Source organism: Macaca fascicularis, chromosome 6 (genome assembly GCF_037993035.2).
Source record: "Macaca fascicularis isolate 582-1 chromosome 6, T2T-MFA8v1.1".
NCBI classification, from domain to species: domain Eukaryota; kingdom Metazoa; phylum Chordata; class Mammalia; order Primates; family Cercopithecidae; genus Macaca; species Macaca fascicularis.
The window spans coordinates 145,610,562-145,624,661 of NC_088380.1; the positions used below are offsets into that span (position 1 = coordinate 145,610,562).

The 14,100-nt window shown below is 45.6% G+C and overlaps 1 protein-coding gene across 11 annotated transcripts in view; it reads right to left on the reverse strand.

Annotated features, from left to right (window-relative positions):
- The window catches only part of SIL1 (SIL1 nucleotide exchange factor), a 242,322-nt gene that overhangs the window by 163,508 nt on the left and 64,714 nt on the right, over nt 1-14,100 (reverse strand). For 7 of the 11 annotated variants that reach the window (XR_012414144.1, XM_005557917.4, XM_045394934.2 and 4 more), the window contains 2 exons: nt 7,127-7,241; nt 86-224 (listed from right to left, as the gene is read on the reverse strand). Coding sequence is in view for 10 of the 11 variants with exons in the window: in XM_005557917.4 (XP_005557974.2) it covers nt 86-224; nt 7,127-7,231 (244 nt within the window). In the remaining variant the exon portion in view is untranslated. The remainder of the gene's footprint in view (nt 1-85; nt 225-7,126; nt 7,242-14,100) is intronic. The other 4 variants (XM_073994363.1, XM_045394936.2, XM_073994364.1 and 1 more) reach the window with 1 other exon arrangement.

The following is a 14,100-nucleotide window of genomic DNA, read 5'->3' on the forward strand; positions in this document are numbered from 1 at the left end:
CTGAAGGAGCAGCCCTGTGGGGACAAAGGACATACACAGTTTGAATTCAGAGTGTGTTTTGTGGGGACAGGGCTGGGCCTGATACCTGGCCGAAGGGCCTGCCACTCATGCGTCGGGTAGAACACCTCCAGGACTTCCGCGTCCAGCTCCTCCTCTGCTTTGGTTTCTTTTCTCTCTGTTTCTTTGGTGCTGCTCTTCTCCGGGTTGGTCAGGGCAAACTCCTTCTGAGAAAAGAAAACACAGGGAATGACCCACTGCAACTAGGCGCCCAGGTAAGCAGGAAAAAATATGGCCTAGGGTGGCACGTTCTTTTCCTCCATGCCCCCCTATACCCCACAGCCACACATGTCTGGACACTCACAGTTCCTTTCACAAGGTCAGCCTCAGAACCAGCACATGTGAGGTGATACGGCTAAATGAATGCAGCATGCTGTCCTGTGTGTATGTGGTACTTTTGAAAACACATAGGGAATGACTCTAGAAGATTCCATGGTATCTTGAACGTGTTAAGGGAACACATTAGGGACAGGGGCTGGCAAAAGGAAACAATAAAAGCCTTTTACTTTTTGACATGCTATTATACTGTTTGATGTTTAAAACTCGTACGTATTATTTTTACAATAAAAATACACATATTTAGAAAAGAAAAAAACACATAAATGAATGGGAGAGTAAGGCCTCAAATGGCCACTACAGATGCACAAAAGCTGGCAGCTAAGGCCCAGCTGATTCCCAAGCATCCCAGCAGGGCACAATTCCCCAGTGTGCCTATGAGCCACTGCAAACCACAGAGGAAGGGTGCAAGTGGGAAGGTGAGAATCCAGCTGGGCTGAGGGAGGAAGACGCTCAGGTTGGAAACCACTTCCTAAAACCTGTTTCCTTCCACCCTGTGCAGAACATAGAGGATTAATGAGATGGTGTCTCTGGAGCATTCTCAGCTCAGGAGACAGCGATGAAAGATAAATACAAAGTATTATTCATTTTGCTCTTTCCTGGACTCTCATCCTTCCTATCCCATTTTTAAACCTGTTCTTGCAAAAAAAGTAATAAGGTCTCAGGAAATTCGAACCAGAGGGTTCCAGAGCTCTGGGAAATTACATTTGGGAAAACAAGGAGGAACCCACATTAGCACATGGGGAGGTATTTCAGCCTGCCCACCTCCCCTGTCATCACTTTTTCTCTGCTTGCCAATCTCTCCCTTAGTAACAAAAAGTATATTTCTTGGAATCTTCCTGTGAGCCCAAACCCGTGCTGGGTACTTTACATAGATCTCGTTTTGGTCTCCCAACAATGCTAACTACACCTGCGAGATGTTATATGCATACATCTGGAAAGTTATTTAACTTTCAAATAACACCTTGTTCTCTGCCGGGTGCGGAGGCTCATGCCTGTAATCCCAGCACTTTGAGAGGCCAAGGTGGGTGGATTGTTTGAACCCAAGAGTTCAAGACCAGCCTGGGCAACACGTCAAAACCCCATCTCTACAAAAAACACAAAAAAATTAGCCAGGCGTGGTGGTGCACACCTATAGTCCCAGAGACTTGGGCGGCTGAGCCAAGAGGATCGTTAGAGCCCAGGAACCAGAGGCTGCAGTTACCTGAGATGGCACCACCACACTTCAGCCTGGGTGACAGAGCAAGACCCTGTCTCCAAAAAAAAAAAAAAAAAGTGCCTTACTCCAGATAAGGACTCCCTCCTGCCTGGGTCCCTCAATGTCTGATCTTTAGTTGCCAGAGGAAAGGTTAAAATGTTAAGGTGCTGGTGATGACAATGTAGAGCCCCTCCAAGAATTTTTACTGTTTAACAAGAAATAAAGGCATGAAATTTAGATGACAGAATTTCAGACCTTACTAAGACCAGTAAGGAAATATCTTGGCAAGAAGAAGCTCTCAAATCTAACCACACCTGGGAGATGTTATATGCATAGTTATGAGAGGCACTGACTCCAGCATAGTGGTTAAGATGCTGGAATAATTCAAATCCCAGTTTCTTGTGACTCAGGAAAAGTTTTTTAACTAAGTTTTAGTTTCCATATCTTCAACATGAAAATAATAACAACATCTAGCTCATAGTTAAATGAGGTACTACATTGCAAACCACTGGCCTTGGGTACATGGTGGCTGTTACTGTTATTACTTATAAAGGCAGTCATAGATTCCAGGCTGTGTTGTGACATCCAGGAGTGACTATACAATATGGCATCATTCAAGCATGTCACCTGCGTAGGCTGGTGCCTCAAACCCCTCCTATCCCTTTAACTTAAAAGTTTGCCCAAATCTGAGCTCAAAAGGAAACTAGGAATAGAAGAATAGGTGTGCTTATGAGACTACAGAGAAGACACACTGGCAAGAGGCACCCTCCATTCTGAGGACATGGACATCAAGGACTTCCAACAAGCTGAGTTTCTAGAGGGCAAGCACCATGTCAGTCTCCTTCATCACCCCCATGCCTAGCACAGCGCTTAGTTTGAAACTGCTGAACAAATAGATGAATGAATGCCCCTTCCCATAGGCAGGTGTGTCTTCTGGGTGCCTTAGACTGAGGAAAGCCCAAAGCACGTGAGTCTGCTGCAGGTGCTCACCTCATATTCCACAACAAAGACCACCCTGTCTGCTAAGTACCCAGAGCCTATATACACTAGGATCAGCCCTGGTCAGAAGCATTAGACTGTGGGACGAGGAGAAAGTCAGTAAAATTTAACTTGGAGGTGTGTCAATGAAATGTCCCAGGGGCCAGGCAGGGATGCAGGTATATCAGTGGACCAGGTGTAAACAACAGGGAGTGGTGAGACTGTAGAAACTGGAGTCCTCCTGCCTTGACTCGGGGAAGCAGCTGCTACTCAGCTGGTCTACCACTGTCACGCAGGCATTCGACTTGAAAACAGAAATCCAGATTTTTATGTGAAATGTTCTTATTTTTAGAACACTAAGAGGGCCAAACTAAAATATCTAAGCATCAATTTGCAACCTTTTTAAAAAAAAAAAATTTTAGTAGAGACAAGGGCTCCCTATGTTTCCTAGGCTGGTCTTGAACTCCTAGACTTAAGCAATCCTCCCTCCTCTGCCTCCCAAAGTGCTGGGATTACAGGCATGAGCCACCATGCCCAGCCTCAATCCTTGTTTACCTATTAGCCGGGTAATTCTTGGCAGGCTGTAAGCAAGCAGCCAAATTCTCATCAAGAGAAGCAGAGAGCGGCAAGGGAGATGGTGATAAGAAGGTAGCACAGGAAGCCCTTCAAAATCGAGGTAGGCTGATGTTCATTTAACTGCTAAGGGTTGGGAAAGCCTCTTTTTCTAGATTTCATTAACAAGATTAACAGAGTGGATTCGAGAAGGAGGGAGAGAATGAGACTGATGAACCGCTGAGCTACATGCTTCAAGTCCTAAGGAGGCCAGACTCCTTTGCAACAATCCTGTCACTGTTCAAAATGTTTTTTGCACCTCCTCTAGGTATCATGTTTGAACCAGATTTTAAGACGCAAACACAAAATCTGTACATTTAAAAGTACATTTTAAAGTACACCTCGATTTTTAGTGGGGATTGACACAAAATTGGTTCTCCCCTATCTGTGCTCACCCTGTTCACCAGACCTGGCTATGAGAGTCTTTAGATGCTTTGCCCAAATCACACCTAACTATCCTCAAAGGCCAAGGGCTCAGAAGCATCGAGAGAGGTTCAGTGATATGAACACACCACAGGCTGGACAGTGAGTTCAAAAGCAGAGTTTCAGAAAACGTTTTGAGAAAAAGCAGCATCAAGAGGATGAGGTTGTAACGATAACAGTAGCTACCGTTTATTAAGCCCTGATCATATGTCAGGCACCGGGGCAAGATGCCTTCCATGCCTCAATTTATCCAAGTCTCATCTGTGAAGCACATCATATTAGTCCCATAGGAGGACAGATATGGGGCTTTTCAAAATCACACTGCTCAGAAAAGCACAGCAGAGACTGAAGTCCAGACCTGCCTGGCTCCAAAGCCCATACATAAGTTTTGACTCACTTCTATGATTCTTTTTTGGTCAGATGTCCTAATAAGTTGTGCCCTGAGAGCTGAGGGAATGATGCTGGGACATTAAGATCGCTTTAGCATATCTACCAGCACATGCCCTTCCTTGGCAAAGACTTCCATGGGCCAGGTAAGAAACCACAGTCCCAGAGTAAGAACAAGCACAACTAGCCTCAATCTGCCTAGGCAGTGTCCTGAACAGGAGAGAGGGAGGCAGGCCAGCCCTTGGTCGGCCATGAAGTAAACCCCGTGCTCTGGTGCCTTCCCAGCTGGCTCCTCAGGGCTCCCTTCCATGCTGGATCATCAGCGCTCTCTTCTCCCTATCACCATCATTCCAAATACCAATTTCCTCTCAAGTGACTGGCAAGAAATCCTAGCTAAGGTGTTAGCTGACAACAGCTTACCATGTCACACTTCCTTGCGCTTGTATCTGAATAAGAGATTCTTAAAAACCAAAGCCTTCAAGATCCAAGAGAATGAATGAATCTCTAATGGTGGGTTGACAGACACTGTAACAGAGACAGACTGCCAGGGCAACATTTTGGGACAGAAGCCTGCCTGACACAGCCCAAATTAAACCATAGAAGCAGCACCCCCATACTAAAAAAACAACAGCTGACATTCATTAACCATTTATTGGCCATATTGTGCCAGTTTCAATGCCAGGTGCTTTATATATAATCACATTTAATCTACACTAAAACCTTAAGAGGAAGGTACCAACCCTGTTTTACAGATTAGGAAACAAAGCTCAGAAAGAGTCAAATTGCCGGCCGGGTGCGGTGGCTCAAGCCTGTAATCCCAGCACTTTGGGAGGCTGAGACGGGCGGATCACGAGGTCAGGAGATCGAGACCATCCTGGCTGACACGGTGAAACCCCGTCTCTACTTTAAAAAATACAAAAAACTAGCCAGGCGAGGTGGCGGCGCCTATAGTCCCAGCTACTCGGGAGGCTGAGGCAGGAGAATGGCGTGAACCCGGGAGGCGGAGCTTGCAGTGAGCTGAGATCCGGCCACTGCACTCCAGCCTGGGCGGCAGAGCGAGACTCCATCTCAAAAAAAAAACAAAACAACAACAAAAAAAAAAAAAAAAGAAAGAGTCAAATTGCCAAAGTGTGAGGCAAAAGGGATCTTACGAAGGGCCTGTGCTTCCTCCACAAGGCTCCACTACTGTACCCGCCTCATTGTTCACCACCTTTTCAAAGGCCAGTAACACACAACCACAGCCCTTCAGCATCTACATGCCTCCTAAGATGTGGCATCCCAGGGAAGTACCGCAGCAGGAGCCAGGAAGGAAAGCTGGCTCCAGATCATACTGTGATACACACAGCCAGCCTTTCCTGGGTGGGCATGAACCTGCCCCACTGCCTTTGGGGAGGACAATTCCAGGTCATCAGGAGCACTTACCTGGACTCCGGGCTCTGAAGAAAGGATCATAACCACCTCCACCCCATTTTCACTGTTCTGAAGGTGGCTGGCTGCATAATTTAGATTTTAAATGACATCAGGGCAACAATTTTTATGGTATGAGAGAAAAGATGCTTCAACTCCTACTTGTGCTTAGCACATGATAAAAGATTATGACAAATGTATACAGCTTAGGAACAGACATAAGGATAAAAGCAGCTTCTGTTGATGAAAGTCAGTATTAACATTTTTCTGAGACTAGACTCAATAGAGCTAATATAAATGGGCCAGAATAATTATGCTCTGAAAGCTCATCTATTTGGTTGGACTATTATCCAAAAGGGACTTCCTAACTCAGTCCTTAAGTAAATTCATCAGCATGCCTTTGTTAATTGTGCATCTGCTAAAGCTCATGATGGGGAGCACGGCATCCTCATGAGCTACAAGTTGGGGAGGGGACAAAGCCCTGGTCCCTCAAGGCTCTTTTCTGGGCCATTCCACCGCCAATCTATGCCAGAGACAGCCCCAACCTCATGCTGTAGCCAGTCCCATTCTCAGGGGCCCCTGGAATCCCATTCTCACTGTCCTTGAAGAAGAGGCAAATAAACAGCACCAACAGGATCTCAGAGGGCATTAAAAACTCAAAAGGACTCGTGACTCCCAACTGTATGTTTTCTCCTGCTCCACAAAGTGGGGGGAAAGGCAGAGAGGAAACAAATGATTTCAGAGAGAAGGTGGAAGCTTGCCATGAGCCAGAGGTGAACCACAGCTAAGCTGGATTGTTATTAAATTCATCACAATTGTCATTTGCACTTCAAGGACCTCCCGCTCCAGAGCTTCCAGCGCTTTATCCAACATTTAGTGGGAGCCCTGGGGTTGGGGAAGGTGGCCAGGGGAGGGTGAAACTGTCAAATAACTGACAGTGGGAGCTTATCAAGGGAGAAGAGAGGGAGGGCATTAGGAGCTGGTCAAGGGCAGGCCGTTGCTGGGACAAGCCAAGTAAACAGGGCCAGGAACCGTATTGTGCTGCAGCCAGGCCACGCTCAGGGCCTTTTCGGGCATTCTCCTCCTGCCAGTGGCAATGGCAGAAGCCCGGAGCAGTAAGCTCTAGGTTAATGAAGTGTGGCCCAGAAAGAACAGGGAGCTATAGACAAAAGGAAGGAGGATACAGAGATGGAGATGAACTGAGAAAGTACAAGCGAGAGAGGAGGAGAGGAAGAAAAAGAGTCTTACTTGGAACTGATGCCCACCACACAGGCACTCAGCTTTTGGGAAGAATCCTGACATTCACAGCTCTCACAAGCTGGCTGTGTGATTTCGGCCAAGTTACCTAATGTCTCTGAGTCTTAGTCTTCTCCTTAAAAGGAGGATAAAAACTGCAGCTGCCTAATTCATAGTGTTGTTGGGAGGATTAAATGAAAAAATATATAAAGCACTCACTACAAGGTTTGGTACATGGAAGATTATAATTATTAATTTATCATCATCATCATCTTTTCCCCAAAGGGAGACTGTGCCATAAGCTTTAAACAGAAGCCAGAAGACACAGGGATGGGGAGGAAGAAGTCTACCTACTCCATGATCCACTGCCAGCCACACTCACATAAGAAAGAAACATAAAAGCCCACCCTACTCCCACAGCAGCCCTGGTGACAGGGAGGCCTTCTCAAGACCTCATCGAGGATCCCTCCCACTTGCAATAAAGACATTTACCGGGTTCTGATGACTGAGGCAGAAGGTGAAGCAGGCAGCCATCAGCAGCCCAAGCAGTATGGCCAGAGGAGCCATCCTAGATGAAGGCAGGCTCTGGAGAGCCATAGTCAGGGACCTGCAGGTGCAAGCACAGAAAACAGAAGGTCAATGAAAAGCTAGTGCTTGATTCCCCCTCACTGTGATTCCCGTGTCATCACTTGCTCACATGTCAGACATTTCCTGCATAGAGGTATAACGAGTCTTCTACCACTTCTAGATAATTCTGAAACCTCTATCTCCCATGGTGGATCCAGCCATCCAATAAGAGATATGCCCTGGCTAGAACCATACAGTCAATCAGGACTCTTGCATGAGCTATCACAGCCCTGGTCCCTTCCTTCTTCATTAGAACTTGTTATCAGGTTGTGGCGGGTGGTCTTGACTATGATAAGGAGAGAGGGAAACTAACCAACTGATCTGTGTGTGAACTAACATGGGTGCAAATCCACATTAGCGTTTGTAACCACCCACTTCTAAAACACACCCATTATCCTACCTGAAGACAGATGGCATCAATATCCTCTAAGACAGCAAAGTTCAATATTTCCAAGTCACAAAACCTCTCACATCACCTTTCAAACAGTCAAACAAATCAAAGTACAAGCCCCAGTAGCTATTAAAAAGGACAGGCAAAGGTGGGGGGATCCCTTGAGGCCAGCAGTTCAAGACCAGCCTGCACAACACAGTGAGACCCTGTCTCCACAAAAAAAAAAAAAAAAAAAAGAATTAGCTAGGCACAGTGGTGTGAGCCTGTAGTCCCAGCTACATAGGAGGCTGAGGCAGGAAGACCACTTGAGCCCCAGAGGTTGAGGCTGTAGTGACCCATGACTATACCACTGCACTCCAGCCTGGGTGACAGAGTGAGACCCCAATCCTCCAAAAAAAAATTAAAAGAATATAAGGATGGAAGGACATCCCATGTTCATGAATTAGAGACTTCATACTATTAATAACAATACTACCCAAAGCAACATACAGATTCAGAGCAATCTCTGTTAAAATCCCAATGGAGAAACTCATCCTAAAACTCATATGAAATTTTAGGGGGCCCAGAATAGCCAAAACAATCTCAAAAATGAAGAAAGGGCTGGGTTTAGTGGCTCACACCTATAATCCCAGCACTTTAGGAGGCCAGTGGGTGGAATGCCTGAGCTCAAGAGTTCAAGACCAGCCTGGGCAACATGGCAAAACCCCATCTCTACCAAAAATACAAAATATTTCTGGGTGTGCTGGTACACGCCTGTAGTCCCAGCTACCCAGGAGGCTGAGGTGGGAGGATTGCTTGAGCCTGGGAGGCGAAGGTTGCAGTGAGCTGAGATCACGCCACTGCACTACAACCTGGGCGACAGAGTGAGTACCCATCTAAGAAAGTAAAAGAAGTTAGAGGACTCACTCTTCCTGATTTCAAAACTTACTACAAAGCTACTGTAATCAAAGGGTGATACTGGCATAAGGATGGACAGACCAATGGAATAAAATTGAGAGTCCAGAAATAATCTCATATATGGTCAATTTTTGACAATGGTGCCAAGACCATTCAATGGAGAAAGGACAGTCTAACAAACGGTACTGGGACAACTGGATATCCACATGTATAAGAGTGAAGTTGGGGCCAGGCGCGGTGGCTCACGCCTATAATCCCAGCACTTTGAGAGGCCGAGGCAGGCGGATCACGAGGTCAGGAAATCGAGAACATCCTGGCTAACACAGTGAAACCCCATCTCTACTAAAAACACAAAAAATTAGCTGGGCATGGTGGCAGGCGCCTGTAGTCCCAGCTACTCAGGAGGCTGAGGCCAGAGAATGGCATGAACCTGGGAGGCGGAACTTGAAGTGAGCCAAGATTGTGCCACTGCACTCCAGCCTGGGCAACAGAGAGAGACTCCATCTCAAAAAAATAAAAAAATTAAAAAAAAAAAGAGTCAAGTTGGACCCTTACCTTATATCATTTATAAAAACTAACTAGAAATGAATCAAAGACTTACATTTAAGAGCTAAAAGCATAAAACTTAGACGGAAACATAGATGTAATCTTAACAACCTTGGATTTGGCAATAGTTTCTTAAATATAACACCAAAAGCATAGGCAACAAAAGAAAAACAGATAAACTGGACTTCATCAAAATTAAAAAGTTTTTGGGTCTCAAAGGATACTATCAAAATAGTGAAAAGACAGAATGGGAGAAAATATTTAAAAATCACATGTCTGTTATGGGTATATTGTCCAGAACGTGTTGAGAATTCCTAAATCTCAACAATAAAAAGACAAGCATCCCAATTTAAAAATGGGCAAAGGCAGGAGTTCAAGAACAGCCTGAGCAATATAGCTAGCCATCTTCTCTAAAAAAAAAAAAAAACTAAAAATTTAAAAAATTAGCCAGGTGTGGTGGTGTGCACCTGTAGTCCCAGCTACTTAGGAGGCTCAAGTGAGATCTCTTGAGCCCAGGAGTTTGAGGCCTCAGTGAGCTATGATAATGTCACTGTGCTCCAGTCTGGGCAACAGAGTGAGATTCTGTCACTAAAAAAAAAAAAATTTTAAATAAAAATGGGCAAAGGACTTGAATAAACATTTCTCCAAAGAAGATACACAAATGGCCAATAGAGACATGAAAATGTTCTCAACATCATTAACCATGAGGGAAATGCAAATCAAAACCACAATGATACACCACTTCACACCCACAACGACGGCTGTAATGTTTTTTAAGTAAAATAACAAGTGTTGGTGAAGACGTGGATTAACTGGAACCCTCGTACATTGCTGGTGTAGATATAAAACAGTGCAGCCACTTGGGAATAGTTTGGTGGCTCCTCAGAAAGCTAAATATAGAATTACCATATGTCCCGGCAATTCCACTCCTAGGCATATCCCCCAAAGAATCGAAAACAGGGACTCAAACAGATATATGTACATCAATGTTCGTTGTAGCATTATTCACAATACCCAAAAGGTGGAAACAATCCAAGTGCCATCAAAAGATGAATTTTCAAAATGTGGTATATACATACAATGGAATATTATTCAGCCATAAAAGGAATGAAATTCTGATACATGCTGCAAGATGGAAGCTTGAAAATATTGTCTTAAGTGAAATAAGTCAGACACAAAAGCTCAGATATTGTATGATTCTGATTATACAACATATTTAGAACAGACAAATTCATTTTAATAGAAAGTAGAAAAGCGGTTACCAAGTTAAGGAAAAGGGAAAATGGAGAGTTACTCCTTAATATTGAAGAGTTTCTATTTGGAAAAGTGAAAATATTCTAGTAAACTAGGATAGAAGTCAAGAAAACTTAATCCAAATTAGCAAATGATCTAGGAAAGGCAGGCAGAAAGAAAAACAAAATAAAACAAGCAAGAAACCTTAGGAAAATTCAGGCTGTGTCAGTATTAGCCCAGACCTTATAAGAGGTTTTAATATTATCCCCCAGCCCCAGTATACCTCATTAGGCAGTTTACTCAATTGAGGCTTAAGTGAGTTAATTACAGGGCAGCACCTCTGAAGAATGTGGTGTTTACTTTTTCTCTATCCCACTCCTGCCACATTTCTCCCTGCTTCACCTTAAGAAATTGGACCTGTGGCATGATTGCAGTGGGACCTAAAGCGTGCCTGAACCCACTCTCAGAAGCCATTACCCCTCTGCGCAGCCCACATCTTCTCAGGGGCCGACAGAAACTTTCCCTAAGGACATCTGCAGCCATGAAGGAAAACAGCCCTGCTGGACCGGCACTGTGCTAAAAAAGCACAGCCAAATGGAAAAGCAAAGGCTCGGGTACTAAAAATAGCTGCTACACTCACCCAGCAGCAAAAGCCTTAGCTTTCTGCCAGTTCCCCTCCTCTTTTTTTGCCGACAAAATGGAACGGCTGAGTGCCATGAGAGCTTCCCCCAGCAACCTGGCTCCCTGGGGCACCAATCACACTGAAAGGCAGGGATTGAGTTCACAGCACCACACTAGGTTCTGGATAGGTGACTGGTCATCCCTGGGTGTGAGCAGGAGAGGGGCTAGGCTGGGTGAGGATGAGCAAGGGGTCACCACATCAGGAGGGAGAAGGCTAGGAAGGCCTAGGGAGACAGTTCCTAAGAAGGCACAACCCTAGAGCTGCCTGTACTGCTCTATACTTTTGTTAACGCTGCAGCCTTGGCTGTGGGGGAAAAAAAAAGAATAAAGAATAGAAGCAGGGGGCTCACAGTATTATCAAGACAATGTACAATAAAACAAAGATTAACCCAAAGCCACAGATGTCCCTCCCCTTCCATGAGATACTCGTGTACACACACACACACACACACACACACACACACACACACACACACACACACACAGAGTTATGAGCTCCCTTCTTACAGCCAGGGATCAACAATGAAACTGGTGCTGGGGAAAAAGAAGAGGAGGAAGAGCTAAATGAGAAGGAAATAGTCAAGGGCAAAGAAGACAAATCAGCAGAAAGAGGAGGCCCAGAAGGGACTGAGGAAGAAGAGGTCAGGGGCAGCTGATGCACACACAGCAGCTTCCCCCACTCCTTGGAGTGGGAAGAGGAGTGGAGGGTGAGAGAAATGGCAGCTCCCACAGGGCTCCCTGCCGTCTCCATCTCCTGCACACACGCTAACACTGTCAGAAACATTTTCTGCCAATACTAAGGATGAGAGATGGATTCACAAGTGGATCCTTCATCTTCCCTCAATAATTCCACATGGACTGCACGCCTGACCCAGTTATTGCCTCTAAATATTTTTCCACAAAACAGGGAGAGAGAATGAGAGAGAGAAAGAGAGGACAAGAACATGGAGCTGAGTTGGGCAGTGGGAGAGGGATGGGGGGATTGAGAGGACTGAGGAGAGACCTAGGTGAGGCTGGGAGAAAGGTGTGAGATAGTTCCTCAGACTTCACAGGGGCATTCAGAGAGCAAGAGCAAGTACCAACTCTGCAGCAAGCAGGCATGGAAAACAGTGTTCTCCGTCCTTTTAAGGCCTGGCCTGCAGCCACGTCACCTGGTCTTGGTCCTTACTCAAGAAGTGGCAGGCATAGTCTGCCCTGGGCTTTATGCTAAAGCTGAGGGAGAAGGGAAAAGGGGAAAAGGGAAGTGGCACACAGCTATGCTTTGCCAGGATGGCCTACCATCACAAGCAGGGACAGAGGCAGCAGCAGCAGCAAAAGCCAGCTGCAGTCCCTGGCATAAGTAAAGCCAAAGTCATGGCATCCCATTGAGGCACAGTTTGGCACACCTGGCCTGATGATAGTGCCATTCCCGAAACACTTGCCATGCATAAACTCTGGGTTCACCTCATCAATGGCCCCTGCATACTGTGCAAAAAAAAAAAAAAAAAAATCCTTCTCATCGTCCTTGACTTTCAATGGAGGACAGACCAACATCTTTATATTTATGGCCCTCTTCTGACATAAAATACCATCACTCTGTCCAGGAAAGGGGAAACTATTTCAGTGTTTCACCAGTAACTCTTTCCTTAACTATCCTTGGGCTTTGGGACAGAAGAGATAATAAGGTACTTGAGATGCCCATTTTTCTATCGATGCCCATTTTTCTATAAAAAGGTGTCCATTTGTAGGCTGTACCTCTGCTTAAACAGAGGTTGGATACACTCACCAATCTGTATTGCCAGCTTACTGCATCCCAGAGCAGATGCTTGGGGAGCAGGTGGGATGAGGCCACTCAGTCCCCACCTCTCTCAGTGCCTCTTGTCTTCCACCAATTCAGACAAGACTGGGATGGGGATTGGGGCCTGTGTAAACAAGACATCTCTCCTTAATGTCTTTTCTCCAGAATGGAAAACAAAAGAATGGGATGAGGATGGCAAGAAGCCAATGAAGGGAGAAGGAGCGGGATTGCTGGGTCTCTGGCAGCTTCTGACACACCTGGTAGGACCCATGGGCAGTAGCTGAGTTTCAGAATCAGAGCACAGAAAGAACTGGAAAAGGTTCTAAGTGTCCTGGGCAAGCAGAGCCAACTCGGTAGACTGCCATGGAGCCCTTGGAATTCCATCTTATAAAATGCTTATGTTATTAACCTACACTGTATGTTCATGTATTTGTTTTCCCGAATCTCCTGGGAAATGTGAAAGGGCAAGAATTCCTACTTCCATTTTATAAGTGAAGGAATGAAACAAAAGAAACAAAAACACTGGGTAGTATAACACATGGACTTAGAGTCAGACAGACCTAAGGCCAATTCTTGGCTCTGCCACTTCCTAGCTATGTGATCTTGGACACAACTTCACTAGGCCTCAGTTTCTTCACCTATAAAATAGGTATATTAAGAATTTCTACTTCAAAGGTTGGTAGTGAGGATTAAATAAAGCAATGAATAGGAAGTACTTGGTCCAGCACCCAGCATCTAATCATCATTCCATTTTTTTATTGGTTGTTTTGTTTGTTTTTTGAGGCAGGGCCTCACTCTGTCACCCAGGCTGGAGTGCAGTGACACAATCTCGGCTCACTGCAACCTCCGACTCCCAAGCTCAAGCAATCCTTCCACCTCAGCCTCCTGAGTAGCTGGGACTACTACTGAGTAGCAGGTATGGTGTGCCACCATACCTGGCTTTTTTTTATTTATTATTTTTGTAGAGATGGGATTTCACCGTGTTGCCCAGGCTGGTCTCGAACTCCTGGGCTCAACTGATCCACCCATGTCAGCCTCCCAAAGTGTTGAGATTATAGGCCTGAGCCTCGGTGCCCGGCCAACTCCATCATTGGAATGGAAATGATGACTGCTGCCCCTGGACCCACAGCCCATCAGGGCCAGGCCAGGCAACTACTCTCCAAAGCTCCTACTCCCTGTTAGATCCACACACTCTCCAGCTGACCCATGCCTCAAATGAGGACCAAAGCCTTTTGTTGGGTAGCTACTCCCAGCAGGTAAAGGAAATATATGTTAAAGGATGACCCTCCTGGCTGAAAAGGGAGAAACCCGAGG